This window comes from Myzus persicae, unplaced genomic scaffold, assembly GCF_001856785.1.
Source record: "Myzus persicae strain clone G006 unplaced genomic scaffold, MPER_G0061.0, whole genome shotgun sequence".
NCBI lineage: Eukaryota > Metazoa > Arthropoda > Insecta > Hemiptera > Aphididae > Myzus > Myzus persicae.
Genome location: NW_019101352.1, coordinates 432237 through 454416, shown reverse-complemented (window position 1 = coordinate 454416; position 22180 = coordinate 432237). Strand labels below are relative to the sequence as shown.

Below are 22180 nucleotides of genomic sequence, written 5' to 3'. Positions count from 1 at the left end.
GTTGAACTACCACCTTGAATTTCAAATATTTTTATTTATTACCAATTACACTAGGTATGTAAAAATGGCTACTGTTATACTTAACCATGTTATGATTGGAATTTAAAATCATGGCAATTTAGATTTTGGTTTATATAAAAAACTAGTACAATAGTGTAAATTTGATTGATATTCTAAGGTAGAACGTAAAAAATGTATTTTTTTTCGCTTTAAGCCAACATAGAAGACTGTTGGTTTTTTTTAGACGAAAGACGCGCTTATCCTTCTGAAGCCACCGAGGTTTGCCACCAGGAACAAGGGAGGACGACGTAGTTCATCCGGAAAATTTAAGGAGCGGAGCGTGGGATTATCAACGACGTTATCTGAAATGACGTTTTGCGGCTAATAAATACAATATAAATAAGAAACCGAACAGCCGGAATCGTTTGCGTCAAAAAAGGTTTAACTGGGATAATTTATTGAACCGCTGGGCCGATTTTCGGTGTACGCCGAATAATTCTGTATCGTCATGAACGAAAGGAGGAGAAGCTTAAGTCCATGCCTCTGCACTAGCTAGTTCTCCACCGCCCAGCCATGTACGCACAAGCCGTTTCAACCGTGGACGGTATCCACCGCCGCGTAGGTTTAAATCCCTGAGTATTATGACTGTCTTTGGAGCGGAAATGTTTTTTTCAAAAACATCGCCAGCCATTAGAAGACCATACTGATCGAAGCACACAAACATTGAACAAAATATGTTAAATGTCTGATTCATATTATGAACGGTTATACGATTATGCCTTTAAGTAAGTAGGTATAAAAACTATCAAATAAACCATTGTTATAACGGATCTGAACAAAGTAAAGCCAATCAAGTACAAACTCATTCGAATTATAATAGTACGGTAGATATATTATTAAAAAAAGTTATATTATAATAAATCAAAACTGATAAACGTATCATAGGTAATAGGTAAACATATTCTACTGTTCTGGTATTCTATACACGATTTTGTAGTATTTTTAACGGTGGTTTTCTCTTAAATTAATTCACCAAAAAACCAATTTCATGCTCATTTTTCAACCACAGAAATATTTGATTGCTCCAAGTACATATTTGTAAATATATTATGGTAAAAATTCCAAAACTTTCTCTTTTATAAATGATAAAATTAAGTAGATTTTAGTTTGGTAACAAAGAATAGTTAAAGGCTACCCAGTATAAATATTTAAAACTTTAAAAAAACATTCAAATACTAACTAAAAGTTTTAAAATATTTCTTAATTACACACAGATAAATTAAATGTAGGTACTCACTTAGTGAACTAGAAGCGATAACTCTAACTTGTTGTAATAACTAATATACTCGTATAAACTGTTAGGTAACTTACCTGAAACAAAAACCATGATATTTTACTACATTTAACAAAATATTAAAAATCGACATTCTAAATAGTATAGAATATAGATGGATAAAATTTACAATGAATTAAATATATAATACCTTTATGGATATTATAAAATACGAGGAATTTTGTAAATCAATCAATATCGTTAAGCACTTTAAGTTATTATATTAATTTTAAGTACATATCTAATAAATATCCTTTATATTATAATCGTAAGACATTTTTAATTTCACGACCTCAAAGCATTAAAAGTTTAAGACATTAACTGTACAGTTTACATTATATAACATTATAATAAAGTTTGTTTAACGATTCGGTTCAAGTGTAATGCGGCCATGAGGGCACAAAACTCGATCAAAACGAAGAACATTCATATTTCGCTGTATTATCAACACACGATTTTTTTTATAGAAATCTATAAGCTTATGAAATTAATATTATAATATAAACTGTTATAATTTATTTTAGAAAGATAAAGAAGTTAATATTTGTCTATTACAAATTGAAATATATGCTATGTTATACTATGTATTTATGTCTCCTAAAAACATTAGACTTCCATACGATTAAAAACAAAAAAACAAAATAGTGGTAAATAAATTAGTCATTTTTCATGAGTACAGAACGGATGAACCAAATTAAAAGTTTTAACTGTATATGTTTTATAAGTTCAGAAAATTGTTTTTCCATTAAAACCCAGTCATTATCTCTCAACCATTAATTTCTCATGTAATTAAAAGTTTAAAAACATGTAAATTGTGGTTTCTTCAATCTTACGCAAGCTTTAACAAAATATATACTATATAGTATGTAACATTTATGAAGAAGTTATTATTATTATATATGTATAATAAAATTATATGATTATCAACATAAGACAAACTGTATTTTAGAAGATAAAATCGGATACTTAGTTTATATTTTAAAAAAATAATACCGAAACCACTCTTGAAATAATAACTTATATAAAATACACAACAATAAACACAATTGTATAATATTTTTCGGTATACTTATCAAAACAAACCAATATACTTACAATTATAAAATTAATGTAATATTTTGAATTATGCTTATAAGCATAATGTATTTTATTTCGTAGAATACAGATTATTATTATTATTATTATTATCATTATTATTATTATTATTATAAAATTATAATCGTTTATGTTTATTGTAAGTAGAAAAATATTCATATAATAATATGTGAAAGTATCTAAAATTATAACATTTTCAAAAATATGGAAAATTTCATTACGTTATTTAAATCACAGAGATTTATTAAGCATAACATTTATTTATTTTGTGGTGCATATTAAACAATACAAGCAGGAAAACAAATTATTATATATCACGAGCTTTCTAGAAAGACAGAATAATATTATAGCATTTTTAGTCAACGAAAATACTATCATTTAAGGATCTAATTTATATAAGATTTTCAAGAGAAATACTTACCATAATTGATATAAAATTGAAATATATTACATACATTTTAATTTTGAATTAATAAATTGACAGTACTTTAATTTAGTAAACGAACCACGAGAGAAATGTTAGATTGTGAATATTTCTTAAAATAATTAAAAACTGAAAGATCCAATCGTAAATTTAGACCATCATAAAACAACTGAATCAAAACTATTTATTTGAGAAAACGATATGGTAAGACGATACGCACCTGTATACGGTACTAATTTATAGTAATGTCAACACCTAAGGAATCCTTTGTTATTAGCACAAACGATAACTACCCGGAGAATACTAGGAAGTTACTCAACAATGTGTTCTAATGATGATCACTTAGCATAAAATACAAGATAGAAAAGCTATAGTATTCAATGTATAGTTATATAGTTACGTTGTACCGCTTAAGACCAATGTCTATAATATTGAAAATGTAACCATATTAAAGTAAAGCATATCAATTTGAATAGAAGCACATTGTTTTTGTTTTTATTTTTATTAGATAAACCGATTGTTATTTTACGATTTCAACTTTCAACCATCAATATCAATTTTAAGTGTTTTTTCTTTCAGTTTAATAATTAAATAATAATAATATTAACTTATAACGTTTCAACAAACATTTGAAAAAGTACTCGGTGTTCAAAGTTATCAGTACTTTTTTTCCGAACAATCAGTTATTTTTGTAATGGCATGTCAAGTAGTAAAAATCATACATAACACGCCAGGAAACTGGAAAGGAAGGTACGCACAGAAGAAGGTAGAGCGTTCATAAATATTTTCCTGTTGGCAATATACAAATTGGGGATCGCATTAGAGAAAAATATGACATTTTTCAACAGTGCTAAAAGTGAAAAATATAAACCGTCAACGGCACAAGACATCGTGTATGACGAAAGAGAGTTTTTTCACGGTTTATAATAATATCGACCTGGTTATGTGTGGTTGCCAAAAAAAAATGTACGAGTACCAAGGTTAACTACCTACTAATCTTAAAAAAAGATAAATATAATTTAATGTGGTATGTTTAAATCTAACATCACATTTTTTTGGACAAGGTATACAGTGCATAGACATAGAGTAAGTACATAATTTTGAAATTTTTTTGGATCCCCAATACTTGTACAAGCTCCAATGCATATTATTTTAGTTGAATGTGACAGCATACGAGTATTTAAATTGAAATTAATACATATATAACTACTTAATAAATTAAATAAACAAAAAACTGAAACATAAATTACCATCATATAATCATAACACTAAAATATGAATACCAAGTACCAACAGCAATTATACGAAAGTTCATTACACGAAGTAGAAACCCAGGTAGTATAACTCAACAGACTTGAAATATAAACTTAGATCGGAGATATTTTAATAGATCAGAGAACTTCTGTTCTGACTTGTTGGTTGTTAGTTTATTTATTTTTTATATAACTACTATGATGCAGGACTTGAGCTTTTGATTTACTAGACAATTTTGTACTACTTTTAAACCTAACAGAAAATAATAGATAAATAAAATAAAATCACTGGAAATCCTTAATGGAACGAATGCAATTTTAAAGCAACACATTTTTTTTTCACACCAAGTACGTTGGCGGTATATTCTGCAAGATTTTTGGTGCTAAACTCTCTTAACTTTCAGATTTTGCGTGTACGCAGGGGAATTTCTATTGTTCTGTTAAATAGCTGCATAATTTACACTTGACGGAAGGAAAATAATCCTTTTTTTCATTTTATTTTGTGAATTATTTTTAGATAAGAAACATTAGTGTAAGTAGGTATGTGTTGAACTGCTGACATTGAGAAAGGATAAAGACAACGATAATCCAAATGTTTAACATAATAAACAAATATAAATAACTGCATAGATAATACCTAGCTATAGGTACATAATTGATCTAAATAATTATACATTGAAACATGCTGAAGTTAAATGATAATATATTATGTTGACGAAGTACTTCCGTTGAAATAGCTTAAATATAACCAAATATATAGTTACAAGAGAATAAATATCGATTTGAACACACTATTTTTTAGTGAACTCACATTTAATTCTAGATTTCAAATCAAGTATTTTATGATTTATGAATATATTGGTTTTACAATATAATGGGTATTTATTTGTTTGGCTGTGATTACTATTCTAGTAAGATTTTTATGTGGTCTTATCTTATGACTGAATATTTTATCTTTTTGACACATTAAAAGGGTCAAGTTTTAATTTAGATACTCATTAATTTCAATAAACGTGATTGGCAACACGCAGATTTTCCACAAAGTTGATTTTAGTCAGTTAGTTGAAACAAAAACTAATAATCTCATAAACTTTATTAACTATTGATTAACTTTTGAATTATAAATCTCAGAAATATACATAATAAGCATACAAAATTGAACCACTTTTAGATCAAATTAATCATTTTGAGCATTTTTTTTTTCAATTTTCTCTTGTATGATTTTTGATATAATCTAAACATTTCTTAGATAAAATAAGGCGGTCGGTTGTGGGAAATGATGTGTTGTTGGAAATAAACTGGCAAAAAAAAAACAAAAAACAGTGATGAGCTTAAGACCAAAGTTAAATCCATGTATACCTATAAAAATGTTAATATTTTTAAAAAAGATGGGCATGTAGGAACCACTCAGCTGTACATTGGGTGTCATATTAAGAATATAATAATTATAATAAAATAATAACATATTATACTATACACATATTAAACGATTCGTAGATTATAATATATTCATATTTATAAATCATTTATTATAATGCACTATGCAGTGCAGTCCAAGAGAACACATTTATATTTATCTACCTGAAAAACGATCGACATAAGCGTAAAAGAGCACATATTATTTAAAATACTTTAAAAGTTTTAAGTACCCACAAGGCCACAAATAACATTGTTAAATTACAAAAAAAAACTAAAATTGTTATTCTTCGTTTAAATATCTATAAAAAATAAATACAGTGTTCAAATATTTTTAAATTTTTTTTAACAGCATAAAATACTTATAAAAAACCTTTTTTACATCCTCAATTCTTAATTATAGAAATGTAACATTTTTTAAACATGTACAAAATAATTTGCAAATTTTCTTGATTTTGAAGAATTTTGTCATAATTTGAACCACAAATGCTTATAAAAAATTTTTTTGGTAATTATTATTATTAATCATAGACATTTGACATTCCAATTCTTGTTGGTATACTATTTCAACCGTCAATATTTAATAAATAATGATGATTATTAAATTTTTTTCATTTTATTACTTTAATTATTTAACAAATTAATACAAATATAGAAAATAAACATCCGATTTCTGTACCTCGATAAAATACTCCTATACTATTTTGATAAATGTTAACAGTAAAACCCTTCAAAGCTTATTCTTAGAAGTGGTTAAACATATTACGTATTATGCCATTTTTTTTTTTTTTTTTTAATGTAGTGCCTTCCTGAAATAATATTTTTTATTTTATGTGGTATCACAGCTAAGGTTAACTACGACAGTATAACTTCCACAAAATAACCTTATTTGAACCTTATACAAAAGTTACCAACAACTAATGTTTTAATTATTTATTTTTCAAAACAATAAATAATTTAATATGTATTTTTAAATTACAAAAACAATTAATATTTAAAATAAAATTATTAACAACCTACGTTTATTTATCAAAAACCTTGTATTACATAATTACGTATGAGCAAATATAGTCTACCTTTTCCGTAGAAAAACAAAAATCTAAATATTTAAGTACAATATAATACGATTTTAAAAATATTAAAATGTACGACACGAGTTAAGAGATACAAAAGTAAAACGTCACACAAATAAACAAACTCTATAAATTCAAATTTTGTATGCAGAAACTGCATATAATGATATTTAATGTGTATCATACTCGAGTATAGATTTATATTTTATACTAGACAGTAAATACATTAGGTAATTAGTAAATACATAATACATAATTCATACGACAAACATAAGGCAAAAATCATTGAACTAAAAATTGTATTATTCGTGTGAATTACATAACAACTGACAAAAATTGTGACATTAAGTCAAAATGTCAGTAAAATATAGCTCAAAATAAACTACCTGATATAGGATTTGTATATTTTAATAATTTTATTTTTACAAAAAGAATTTAAGAAATTGAACCCTGAAATAGCATGTTATTAATATTATTGTTATTATTATTTTATATAGAATTTAGAATTAGGAATGAGTTTTCGGCCATACGATACTCATTGAAAAGTACAATATGCAACCAATCCCTAATTTTATCTTAATATAACCTCCCTGCCACATAATATCATAGAATTTATTTTTTTGTTATTCAAAATTAGTTCAAGAAGAATATCATAAGAACATTATTTGGAACGTATTAAATATAATAATACTAATATGAAACTAATTTGTGTTATAATTAATTAATACGAGTTTCAATATAATATTGATAAATAATTACATCAACTCTAACATCAGTCGATACCTATAGCTAAGACAGCGGTACAGTATTGTATAGTACTGGTATAACAGCTTTAAACTACAAACAACAATATAATAATGCATTTAAAAAAATCTAATATGCACATCGAATATTTTCAAATATTTATACATGATATAATATGATGAACTAAAGACTGATCAGTGATTTATTCTAAACTGATACAGAGAGGTCTGGCATACACCTTTTTAAATGTGTAAACGAGGGACATGTATAATTATTAATTATTTAAGACACAAGTTTATAATTTGCACCAATGATATGTTCGTTAACACGGAGATGAAAAATATTGGTGTAAAAAAATGTTTATTTCTTAGATATCATGATTCAAATATTTAATGGTATAATATATTAGGTACAACAATGTAATATACATTTTGATAATATATATGTTAATAATTGCTATAATTTAATTGATATTTTTACAATTTTAATAGATTCATGGGATGAAAAAACTAATGCGTTAGTAGTTGTATGCATTTATTGGGATGTAAATGCAACTAACGATTTTGGAAATCATAAAAAAAATATTTAAAACACAAGAGTGGCTGAAATTAATTACACTTAATGGCGATAAAACAAATTAAATAATGCCTATATAAATACCAACCAGATTAATGTTCTTATTATTACAACTTTATGCTCTATAATTTGAAAACTATAGTAATAATACAAGCTACAATTTCAACGGTTGTCGCAGTAAAATATAGTAATTACTAATTACACACAACTAAATTTTTTAATTCCAATTATTTTTTCTTTAATATATATTTGTATACAGGTTATGGAAAGAAAAGATGTTTCATGTCAATGTTTCGGTCAAAAACAGATATGAAACTAATTTCTGAAAAAAATGGCCTTACATCAACTATCTTAATAAAACCCTTAAAATTGTTTGCCTACCATTAATATTCAGTATTCATTTAAGATTAGACTACAGAAATATTTGTATTTTTCAATCAAATAACGAAAAAAAAAGGAACTCTGATGTATTATATGTTTCCAGTATACCTAACTCGTATAATTTTGTAAATTTGTGTTATTAAGTAAGTTCTGTGATGGATGTGTTAAATTTAATGTTAATGATAAATCAGTGTGTGGCATAAATAATTTGAAAATTGTCTTAATTTTGACAATCGACTATTTATAAAATTGTGTATATGTAATTGCTTTTAGAAGATTACAAGGAACTTCGTATTACATTACATATTCAAGCTCTTAACCGAAAAAATAAATAAATCATCAATGTAAAATATAAATCCAACACAATCTAAAAAAAGTCTAAAATTTAAATGTGTTTATACACAAAGTTTAAAAAGATCCAAAATTATTTTGAAAAATGTATTATGTCTAGAAAATAATAATATAAATATTTGGTAAAAACTTCAAGTCTACGATTTATAACTTAAAATAAAATTTATCTTGTCGAAAACTAGTGTCTTGTAAGTTTTCCCAGCAGCAGCGGTCGTCATAACCGCATACTTTCAAAAAAAGGTCGTCATTCAAAACCACACACTTTTTACATCAATACCTTACAGTTTTCTCAAAATTGTGCCATTCAATACTGCACACACTGATATTTATCAATAACGCACACATTTATCTAAAATCACATTACCATTTAGAACCGAACACACTAGTTATAATCATATTCAATCAAAATTACAAAATATTAAAAATTAATATAATTAATACAATTTTTAAAATAAAACTTTCAAAATTATCGACAGATTTATTTCAATCTAAACATTTATTTTTATTTTTTGGTAAACAATTTTTATTTTTTATAATAGGTATTTTATTGAATTTACTATAAATAAAATAATTTTTAGTTAATATTAAAATTAAAAAATCTTATACATAATATATTAAAATATATTTACGATGATTTATTTAATGTCAATGAATGTTTAATTTTTTAACTTTCAATCAAATGTGTGTGGTTTTGAATTATCGACCTTCAAAATTCCCATGTCTAACAATAGACAAAATGTGTGCGGTATTGAACGGTATAAAATGTGCGGTTATGAATGATAAGTGTGCAGTTTTGAACGACGGCTCCCAGCACACCTCTATATTTTTTTTTGTTTCTCCTAATTATTTTTTAAAAATTACTCACATTTTTTCTTGGAAGAATTATTTACTACTAGCAAGTACGTAATAATAACCCTCAAATTTTAATATTGAAGCTTATTTACAGCTCCTAAAGGCGAAGTCAGACATCAGCCACCACCAAAACTTGTACAACCAATACACCATTACCGCTAGAAATGTAAAATAGTGATTGCTTGAAAGTTAAAACGAAAAATGCATGTATATTTTTAAAATAATTATAAGTAAGCCCAAGTTTCTTTACAAGAACTGAAGCTATTAACTAGCACATCGCTGTGAATATTATTGGTCACCCAATTACGATTTCGGGTCTCGTACAAATCCACCCCAAGGGTGCTCTTAACCACACCCAACCACGTTTATTTTTCGCTTCGTAAAAATGTCCGTGACCAATGTAAACGACACTTAAATGCTACGATTCGATTATAAAACGAAAATTTGTGTAAGTATAATTACGTTGCTTGAAGTTTCAGAGTAAACTGAAGAATCGATAATGTCGTTGACGGCAATTTCGAGAGCAAAAACAGTCGCCTACAATTTCACCTCATGAATATTTAAAAAGGGGGTACGAGACATCGTGCCACATCCACTCTTAACCCGCTCAAAATTACCTCTCTTCGACAGAATCAAAACCCATGAAATTAAATTTCACCCATTATTGCCAAGCACATAAAACGCTCGGTGTCGGTGGTTTTCCGTTTGTCCGACCCGCAGTCGCTATCCGTGGATTATACGATTGTACGGTTAACATAGAATGGAAACGAGAAACGTCTTTAACTTTATACATATACCAGATACCTAATAATATAAGCTTAAAATTAATCGGCTATTCAGCCCTACCGTAAATGACATAAAAAGGACCATTACAATCGACAATAATATAAAACACGCACCAAAAAGCTTCGTTTATTTATTTATTTTTTATTTTATTGCTCCTTAAAAAATACAGGTTATGCCACGTTAACATCCCTTAACCGTTCGTCCAAATATCAATATTAAAATGCTGTTAAATCTACACGAACATATAGAGACAACAAGTATTTGAACAATTCTTAATTGTTTGTTAAATTTTAGGTTTTTAATTTTTAAATGACTAATATATAATCTTAGTATTAGTGTATCGCTATTTTTAATTTAACGAAATAAATTTATAAAACAACTGGATTAATGTCACTTTAAACAAAAATGTGATATTTAGACCTAATCACCTGACAAAACTATAGAACTTTGGTTGGGTGACTTTGAATTATGAAAACGGATTTTATCCGTTATTTTTAATCCGGTTAACTATGTTTTAATCGAATCGATTTTTAATAGGAATTAGTTTTTTAACTGAAATATCAGCGAACGGAAAAGTAATATTATTTTAGTTGTTTTACGAGCTACAGAGCTATGAGCTATAATAGCTATACAATTTCTATCACACAGTTACATATACTAATGTTTATTTGCTTGTCACACACTGACAAGACACTAAAATGTTCGCTGAAATAAAAGTGTTTACCAATCAAATTTGTATGTTGATAAATCGTAACGAAGTATTATAGTACTTTCAAGCAAAAATTTTTTGAAAAAATAATAGTATAAATAAAAAAAATAATTATATGTTAAAAACTCAATTATCACTACTTTATTATTCAATAATACGTATTTACGATGGAATAAAAATAGAACTGTTTGAAATGTCATAGTATCTACACTTATATACTTTCTTATAATATTTAACTCCTTAATCGTTATAAGTTATAACTCATAAGTAAGACTTGTTGAAGTTTTATAGCATTACAACTTACAAGAAGATCGGTCTCAATAAATCTTTATGATGCGAGTTATCAAGCAGTGGAAAAGCTCGTCGTCCAGAATTATTTTTTAGACAAGAGTCAAAGAAAACGTAGATTAACTTATATAGACTTGCCTCAACAATGTTCAGACACGAGCAACATTTTGACTAACCTCCTAGTAGAAATATATTCATATATGAACGTATAGTTTTCCTTGATATGTCCCGGACCTTTTGACATGAACAAAGAGCTTATAATGTTGGACAGTGGACAGTGGACAGCATTTATTTCTTAATAATCACAATTATAATTATTCCAATTTCATTGATATTTTGTCAAAATTAAAAAAAAAAACTACGTATAAATCGTTATATTTTTTTTATTATACTATTTAAAAAAGTAAAAAGTATGCATCTATATACTACATAATTTGATAACTCTAGAAGTCTAGAATAAATTTAACATATGGTATCAAAAATTACAAATATTAGTATACTAAGATTATAAACTCTGTTTATAAAATTAATATAAAAATATAAATCAATCAAATAACAATTAGTTTATGATTGTTTAGCCACCTAGCTAACAATAGCGTTCAAAATAATTAAAAATAATCATCATTATTAGTTTACTAGCATAATTTTTCCAAAATGTCTGTTAGAGCTACAATAATTTTTTACGTCAAAAAAATTGGGATGATTTATAAAAAGAAAATAGCAACTTTCTGTTAGCATTGTATCACACAAAGGTGAACAGAGTGCAACCTCCCTCCCTCGGCCATCTTTTTTTATACTTTTATTACAGTTTTCTTTTGTCTAGGGTTGACCGTAATTAAAACGGATTTCGTCGTTAAAATAATAACAACAAAACCAAACCTGGCGATATAATAATAATAGAGGTGAAAAGGGAAGGGGGAAAAAATGAGAAACCAAGTTACACCGGAACCATGTCCGGCTCCCCTACCCCTAATATTATTACTACAACGCATTGTGGCATTTCCCGCGTGATAACAACGATGAAAACAAAAAGGGTTAAAACGCCTCCACAAATGATGACTGAACAATAATTAATATAATACCATCATACCAACAATCAAAATAGTAAGTATGTTAAACACAAATATCATTTGGAATCTGAAATAAATGATTCAGCAAATAAAAATTTACCAACTACGTACCAGCTATTAATCAGCCAGCGTGTAAGCAAATACCAACTATATAAGCCAGCCGTAGTCCTAGATGGGATTTTGAAAAGGGCCAAATATTAATTTTGAAAATTTCTTGCAAGCTACATACAGTTTTGTATTTAAGATTGTATCTGACATATAACTCGCCTATAGGTAATCAATTAAAAAATAATATTACAACTGAAACAAATCATTAAATGTATTTAGAAAAATATAGGTATAAAAAAAATATTTATTGTTGTTTAGTTGTACTTGAAAGATAGCATACCTATAATAGATCTACAAAAATGTTTGTTTTTATTTTGTTCAAGCTTTCTAATGAAGCATTTAATTTTAGAGCGGTTCACACAAAATTGGAGTAATGATTAAAACTGAAGTGTAATGGGCACCACTGATCTAAGATATTAAATGTTTCGAGGTAACATTATTATATTTTAGTTTAGGTATTTTCTCAAACATTTTCTGATGGTATATATTATTATTCTTTAAAAATATTTGAAAATGACCACTAATTAATGCTTAGTTTTTCAATTAACCTCCAACAATAAATCCTAGTACCACACTACTAACAAATTTTAAGCGTAATGAACTCAAATTCCCTAAGATTTTTTGGTTACAGAATTAATTACTTACATGGAACCTATTGTCTTAAATTTTCAATCTTTATAGCTATTAAAGTTGAACATTCAATACATTTTTTATTACAAAATCATTCTTCAATTTTCAATTCGAGAAATGTTGTCAAAATTGGAACTTAAAATAATTATAAAACAATATGTTGTACTGGTACGTAAGGTCAATCAGTCGGTCTCCTACATATTTCATTACCTTTTCCTATTAGAGAGTTTGTTAAGGTGGGTCGTGATCATAAAGTTTAAATAAGCTTTAAACACTAATAAATCATATCATGCTTACTCTACTATAGGTTCACCTATGAAATAATACAGTTTCAGAAACTTAATAATGCGTAGAATTGTTTTCCCATTTTAAATAATAATGAACGAGAAACACAAATAAAAATAATCAATCTGAGATGCGAATAATACTCATCATAATTCGAATAGGTACTTTTACCCAGTGACATACGCTATTTATCTGAGCATGCTTACAGTGGCGTATATAGGGGGGAGGCCCCCTAGGCCAGAGCCCATAGTGAAATTGCAGGTTCAATTAAAGCATTGCATGTATATTTACACTGTTAACAGTTTTTTACCATGATTAAGTTAGCCGGTTGATTAAAATCATTTTTGAGTAATCTACAAGGAAATGTTAGATATATTGACGGGACTTGCTTTAATGAATTATTGACTTTGATGTTAAATTCATAGTAAGATAACATTAAAATATACAAACGGCACTGTCAATATTTTTAAAAAAAGAAACAAAAAATTAATTTTACATAATAATTATAAAATTGAATTGCGCAATTTTTATTTGAACTGTATAATATGTCATAATTCTTAATTATATAACAGCTGCTCCCTTAAAAATGTATAATTATGTCTATGCTGTTTGTTTAGTGATAATTGATAAATCGTCCCATAGTGAAAATAATTCGTATATACGCCACTGCATGCTTACACAGATGACTCTACACCGAGACCAGCCACGTGGCCTCGCTATGAGACTGACTGCGTAACTGTAAGCATTTTTTATGCAATTCTCCGGTTAATTATTATTGATAAGAGAAACACAAAATATATAGAAAATAAAACAGTATATTTTTCTTTTAGAAAACAAAAGATTATTACTTAAAATTATGATTGCATATTTTGTATGTTTGTTTGTATAATATTAAACTTATTGCTTAAATAGTTATTTATATGCAGTTACACACATCATATTACAAAATAAATTAAAATATCCTCTTTCTTCGGTTATTATTTTGTACACAAGCCTAATTCTAAAAACAAATGAATACAATCGTGCATTATTTTAAAACTCCATTAATGTCTTTGAACTCTTTGCTCTATTAAGAAATCCTTATTCTTTCTCTTGATATAACTTAACATTTCTTCTACCACCATCTCCGGAAGTGCTCTTTCCCATTGGCGATTTCCGACGTCATTAAGTACGTGGTCACAGAAAAGTTTCCAAAGTTGAGTAAAAAACTTTTGTATTCTAGCATTCCTACAAACATTAAGTTTAGTTTCACGACAGTATTTTAGAAACCGGATACGTTTCAGAGAATTTGCTCTCTTTTAATGTTCAACACATTATTAGGGAATCGGACGTAGAGTTTTACCAAATATTTACGAGGTTTATAATTTGATATATTTTATAACTTAGTAACAATATAGGTACTTTAAAAAAAGTTATTAACCTATATGGCTTATAAATCTTTCAATATGCACGTATTTGGGTGAAAAATGATATTAGGTACACACAAAATTAGAGTTTGTATTACATATGTAAAATATGATAATAATTCTAAAAAATTACATCATAATAAATAATATAGTATACATTATACTGTACTATACTATACTATAGTTACCTAAATATTTTTTCGAATATAGATAAAGACAGTGACAGTTTAAGATAACCATATGAGTCCGCAAAAATATTTAGTATCCAATAATTAAAAGTTTAAAGATTATACTGTTAATTAAGTATTTACAATAATTTTACATACCTATTACATAATATTTATATGACGTATATAAGATGTATTCATCACCAGTGCAGTGGTGTAATTAGGATGTTGCGCAAGTATTCAAGTTTGTAGGTCCTATGTTTCATTAATTTAAGAAAATAAGATTAATAAATATAATTAAACAATAACTCGATCATCTAATTTTAGTTTTCAATAAGCCTAAGATGGTCATCATCAAAATTATTGTTACCGCATGCCAATCTAACCGTAATTAGGTTATGTTTGGATTTTTGTAAATCAATATTTTGTTGAAAACAATTTTTAATAGTTTGGTGACTCTTTTACACTCATTTTAGTATCAGGGAAACTATTGAGGATCTTTACTCAATTATATAAATAATACAAAATTTCAAAATTATACATAAAATAAAATTAGTAAATGAATACGTGTTCCTATTCAATAATTAACCAACTATTTAATTCTGAGTCAATCAGGTTTAGTAACGAATACATTACAATAGTAAATATTATTGGGAATTATTTTAGGTATGTATCATATTCATTCTTGGCAGAATTTGGCAATATCTGTCTTGCTGTTCAATATATTGGAATTATTAATACAGAATACTTAAAGTATTACATTGACGTGACATTTATCGTTAAAAATATTATCTAAAATGTGTGACTATCAGTCAAGTTATGATTATCAACCTAGGTTGGTGTATTTTTTTACCCAGACTGGCATGCACTGCGGCTTGAAAATATATACTTGGAAAAAATAAAAATAAATATTTCTCGTACCAAACCGAAGTGACAGGTCCCGAGAGATCGTTTTGCATTTATTCTGTACAGTTGGATAAAGCTGTAGATAAAGACCGAAGGAGATTTCTCTTTTTTTTCGGGTGGGAAATCAAGAGGGCAGAGGAAAATGGGAATGCCGATGACTCACAAATGTTTTTACGACACATCACAACAATACATACAGCCCCACCCACCCACCCATCCAGCAAAATCAACGGAAAGGGTAGGGAAGGATGACGTCAGTACCAAGTTGTTTGGAAATGTTGGTGGGGGTGGGGTGTACTGTAACTCCATCTTCCATATCATTATATTAGATAACACGCGACTACAAAATCTGCTACAAAACTATCCATGCAAGTAGATCAAAAATCATAAATGTTTATTCGAAACAATTGGTCTAACTGAATGATTGAGTACATTTATGAAAAACTATTAGGTGTGTTAGCACGTTTATAACATTCTAATAAACTTTGAACTGAAAAATGAACAGTCACTGTAAGAGGGCGGATTTTCGTGTATAAAAAAACTCTTGCAATGTAACCTTCCTTTAAATAATACATTAATGTTCTTAAAACCACTTAAATGATATGTTCTTTTGTAATCAAAATGGTTGACTTATCATTTGTTTTTTACACATGAAGGTTTTAACTATATTTCAATTGTTTATTATCCTCTTTGTAACTCTTCAAAGTTGTCCCTAACACAAGCTTATACCTGCCTGTTAATAAACAAAACGACAAATAACCAAAAATCGAATAAATTTAAGACTTCGTAAATATTAGAAGAAAAGCTTAAATACTGCCCAATGACCATTCTTTTGAATATTAGTATATACATACAAAAAATAATAATATGGGTAAATCTTAATCACACAAAAGACCATAGAAGATGTGGCAATTTAAGTTAACATCAATCAATTTTGTTTCATTTATAGATAATTGGCTGTTTGAGAATTTTTTTTATTGGATGAAAAACTTACATCTGTATTTTTTAACACACTAAGTAAATACTAAAAAGGATTACTAAAACAATAATTATTAGTTAGTTAATTAATATAATAAATTTTATATAGAAATATATGATGAGGGAAGCCATAGAGGATTTCTTAGCCTAACCGACTCGTGTAATAATTACGAGTGCAAAAGTAGTTTATTTTTACCAGATTAAGATATATTTAAAATTTAAATGTAACTAATTACTAGTAGATAACTATGACTTCGGCATATGATAAAAAGAATATAGACATTAGACACTTACTGAAATTAATTAATTTTTCTATATTTCAAAACTGAAAGTACACAGTGACATTTTAAATCGTATACCTACTACCTAGGTATACAAAAGTTTCTACAAGATGTGTCATATTGTTATGAAAGTATATCTAGATGATTCCAATGATTGTTCACAACTTTTTCGACTGCATAAGCATAAAACTATAAAAGGTCATAAATCCTGAGGTATTCATGATGGATGAGTTCGATAAAAGTTTAACGCCACACCTCCAATACGGTATGTTGTTATTATATTATATACCTTGGGCTACCTGCCTCTGCATAACTACCGCAATTTATTTTTACCCTAAATTTATTTCAACAGGATTGTCTAGAATAACCGTGACATGAAGATTATTGACCATAATTTAAAAATATCAAAAATAGGCCAATAACCGATGATATAATTTGTTTGTCGTACATTAACATAGGCACCTAGTTAATACATTTTTAGTACCTCGTCCTTCTTAAGTTATTAGTGTGATTTTCATTTTAAAATAATCATTAGTTTAAATTAATATTATATGGGTAGTATAATTGTGCTAAGATTTCATGTTTTTTATATTATTTAAGTGGAGTACCTAGATTGGTATCCCGTACTCTGTGTATGTTTTGTTTAATTTAATATGTTGATAGAAATGGTTTAACGGCCATCTTCAGAGCTATTCAAACTAAATAAAACATTCTCAGGTCTCAGAATACTGAGACTAAATCAAATTTACAGTCAAAACAAGAATGAAATTGAAAAACAATAATTTAATATTCTTGAAACACAAAGAAGTTTGGGTTTTGTTTTATATTCCATGCTGTATTTGGTGTAAATACTAACAAGAGTGTACTATAAAATTAGAGCGAAAACCATAAACTAATTATTGTACCTACTGATTTGAGATTAAAAATTGTGTATTATAACCAAATATGATTATCATCATAAATAAATAAATAATGCAAACAATAATTCAAAAAATATGTCACGTTCACTACAGTACTTATAGAGATTGTATCCATTATCCAATAGATTAGAGTAATGTAAATAATTTAATAAGCGATTTCACCAGTTTTTACTTGAATTAAATCACATAAATTGAGAATATTTATTAAGAAGTAGTCCATCATTCATAATGTGTATCCATATTCATACTAATTATTAAAGTAATAGTAGGAAATAGCATCCGATGGAAACCATTTAAATAAACAAAAAGAATATTGGTTTTTCGTGAGCTGAAAAAAATGCATTTGTGAGCTACTTTTTAGTTATCTGTAGGGGTTGAAAAAAATGTTAAAACCTGCTCCGCGATTTACTCATTTTTTTTTTCAAAAAAAATTAAAATAATTGAGTGAGTAGTTTCAAAGAACAAGCGTGACAAAGATTTATACATACCTATATCTTTCTATTGAATTACATTAATATTATTCAAAAGAATTTTATTTGAGTTGGAACAAAATTATATTTATTATTTATAGATCCCTATAGGTAACGGTAACCTATCTACCAAACACAAGATTAAATGTAATACAAATTTTAAATTTCATAGGTACTTAACATAACCTATAATTAATAATGACTACTTCGTCCAAAACCTAATGTAAAAGTAAAAAAAAAGTCTTGCATATACAATTTAGTGATATTTGAAATATTTTTTATTTTTTTTTTATTTAAAAAAAGATCATACACAATCTATAAAAATTTGTACAATACAAGTATGTGATAACAGCGAATAATATAGTTAGAATATTTTATTCTATATTGATAATCTCGCTATAAATTGTATATTTGAACATTAAAATTAATGCTAAAAAATACCAAATAAATTTTGTATAGAACTATTTAAAAAGCCTATTACAGTATTACGGATTATTGTGAGTGTGAAATAAATAAATGTCAATATAAATATTAACTATAGGTAATACACATTATAAATAATATACCAACATATTTCGAGAAAATGTTGATAACATAATTGCATGTACAACTTAATTGCAGTTATACTACCTGTATAATTTTCCACATTAAACTAGACATTTTATGAATATTGTTGAGAGACTAATTACTATTTATTATATTAAGTTATTAGAATAAATAATTTATTGTTTTTCCGAAATCTTATCGTAGATAATTAAAATTGACAAAATATGATGATAAACTAGGTAGCTAACAACACGCAGAAATTACCTACCTAAACATCCTAAACTAGCAACTATAAACAAATTATTCGCAGTCATACGAAACTTTTGGATCACTTTAACAATAATTCTACTAAGTGTTAAGAGGACGTCGTAAACCCGTGTGTACCCGTTGCCTCCGTCTTACTAACGCAAGTGAATTATGAACATTTTTAAACATTCATATTTTGCATACGCATAGATAGTTCGTCTAAAAATTAAAATATCATACAAAACATGTTCTAACATTTAAGTTTAATAACAAGTCAATTCCCTCTAAACACTCTAACAACACAAAATTGGAACTTACTGCTGGACATACATTTTGGTAAATTATTAGGTATGGGTTAATAACACGGAGACAACGCAGCGGGCACGTCTTCTCGGCTATAGAATGTTTAATCAACAATATTATAAATGCTGATTAGTATGAGGTAATTTACAGTAAAATTCATAAATCACATTTCATGATATATTTAAAAGTATTATTAAATACCTTCTGAATATACAAGTACCTATGATAGGTACCAAATTTGAAAAACACATCTATAACTATAAAACAGTATTACAAAAAATTGTAAGTTAAATTATTGATGTATTAATCAGAATATAATCAAAACCACTCCACAACGGTATAAACGTCGTTTACTAAACGAGTGTAAGTGTATGGATATAAGATGTCAGTCTGTTATTGACATATTGTCAGTGACAATTTGTCACCAAAGAACACGTCATGATGGACCCAAATTCCCGAGACCCACATTGTAGAAAATTAAAATGTTTCACATTCCACCATAATCTTAAGGGATTTTATGTCAGGCTACAACGAATTTACTACGCTAAACAGTACAAAAACATCATACTACATACCTCACAAGTAAAAAACGTAAAATGTTACCGATTTCGAAACTACATTAAGTATATAAACTCCATAAACTGCATTAATAGGTAGGTACAAAATAAACAAACTAAAGTATTGGCGATAGAAAGTGATAAGCCATAACGGGAACGCTGTGTGTAATGTATATGTTATTATTCCAAGAGCCCCATTACTCCCCGCCGGCCTAAAAATTGATAAGATTTCTATCAGCTATTTAGATGGCATAATTGAGTATAATATAATCATTTGGTACCAAGTTTCCTATTCAGATTTTTTTTAAATTTAATGTACTAAAAACAAAAAAAACAATTAATTATAAAGTGCTTAACCCTCCCCACACCCACCTACGTGCACGACAACGTTTCGGTGAACTTTTTTAATTAACGGTACACTCTTAAAGAACAAAATCCAGCCGATCCGTCAGTCGGAGCCAGTCAAGAGCATTTAAGAGATACGGCAAATAATAATAATAATAATAATAATAATGCAATGAAACAAAAGAACACAACGTGCACTAACCGTTATAGACTATCAGGTAAAGTGTCCACAACACTTGCAGTCGGCACCGGGACGTCATGATTGGCATAGACGTTCCGGGTAGGTGTAATAGTTGGACTTCTTCGACGGATATCACATTTAGAGAAACTCGTCACGAACACACACGACGACGACCAAGTCAGTTTTTTATTTCTGATAAAAATCGATTTATTTTTACCCGTTGTCCGACGTTCAAAATAATATAATCATCTAACTCATAATCTTACGGACGGCGATCACACTCAACACCAAACACAAAGATGAGAAAAACCAGAGTGCTGATCGACGACGGTTTTACACGCCACACGCGAAAATCTCGCGGAAAAACGCACGTAATTTCCGAGCGGCAGCGGCGGTGAAAGAGAGAAAACGACACGAACAACAGCAACCAACGGCGGACCGACACTGACTCCGCATTGCCGAATGCCGGTCTCGCACTCTGGCCGCCGCCGCCGGTCCCGTCCAACCCCCTCGTGGCGCGGATCAAGACGATGGTCAAGCAGCGACACCTGACGGCAAACGTCAGCACTAGGAAAATACAATATCGTCTAGTCTAGTCCCTACACCAATAATTTTCAGCTTTATTTTTCATTTTTGAATATTATAATTAAGCAAACTTTTATACAATGTGGTTTTTGATAATATTGACTCCCGTCCGCATGCGGTTTGAAATAATAATTAACGACGTACAATACCATCCACCAATATTCGGATAAGCGATTTGCGACCATACCCAACACATTACACATATTTTATAGGTAAGAATAACAATAATGTGATTTTTCTTATTATTTTTTTGTTTTTGTTATCACGAGATGCTTGTTTTTTCAATCGATTAGGTATTATGATTTTGAAACTTTTATAATATTATTAATAGGGCCCGGAAGTTTAAGCGCTAAAAACTAACGAAATATGTATGCACTTATGCGCTTAAAAATCCTGATATATGCGCTTAAATATGCCCTTATTTTTTTTTTAACTTATAAATATGAGGAAAAAAAATTATTAGTTATGAATTTATGAGATACTACTCACAATTTTTATTTCAATTTATTTTCACATGGGTTGTACTTTTACAATGACATTTAATTTATGATGATTTTTTCTATCGCAGTGATTTTTTAGATTTTTATTATTTGTTTATGGCTACCCGTAGCTTATAATATTGTTTAGAAGAATATTGTGTGCTAAAACATAATAATAAACCAACATAGTAGTATACTGTATACTACATTATTAAAAAGTATTGAAAGTGCAGAATGAAGTGTAACAAAACTTCGTGGATTTTCCACTGTCACACTCACACCGCTCCACTTTCAGTTATAACTTATAAGTTATAAGTACCTATAGGTACTTCAAATTACAGAAAGATTGTTCTACCGGAGTCGATAATAACCGAGAGAATATTTTTAACATTTTTCATTAAAAAAAAAAAACAGATTATATTAAATTATACCTGTA

At 27.8% G+C, this 22180-nt stretch overlaps 1 protein-coding gene across 1 annotated transcript in view; it reads right to left on the bottom strand.

Moving 5' to 3' along the window:
• The window catches only part of LOC111028721, a 298666-nt gene extending 277524 nt beyond the window's left edge, over positions 1-21142 (bottom strand). The window contains exon 1 of the mRNA XM_022307457.1: positions 20702-21142. Coding sequence (XP_022163149.1) covers positions 20702-20768 — 67 coding nt within the window. The 5' untranslated portion in view covers positions 20769-21142. The remainder of the gene's footprint in view (positions 1-20701) is intronic.
• Positions 21143-22180: the final 1038 nt, after the last annotated feature.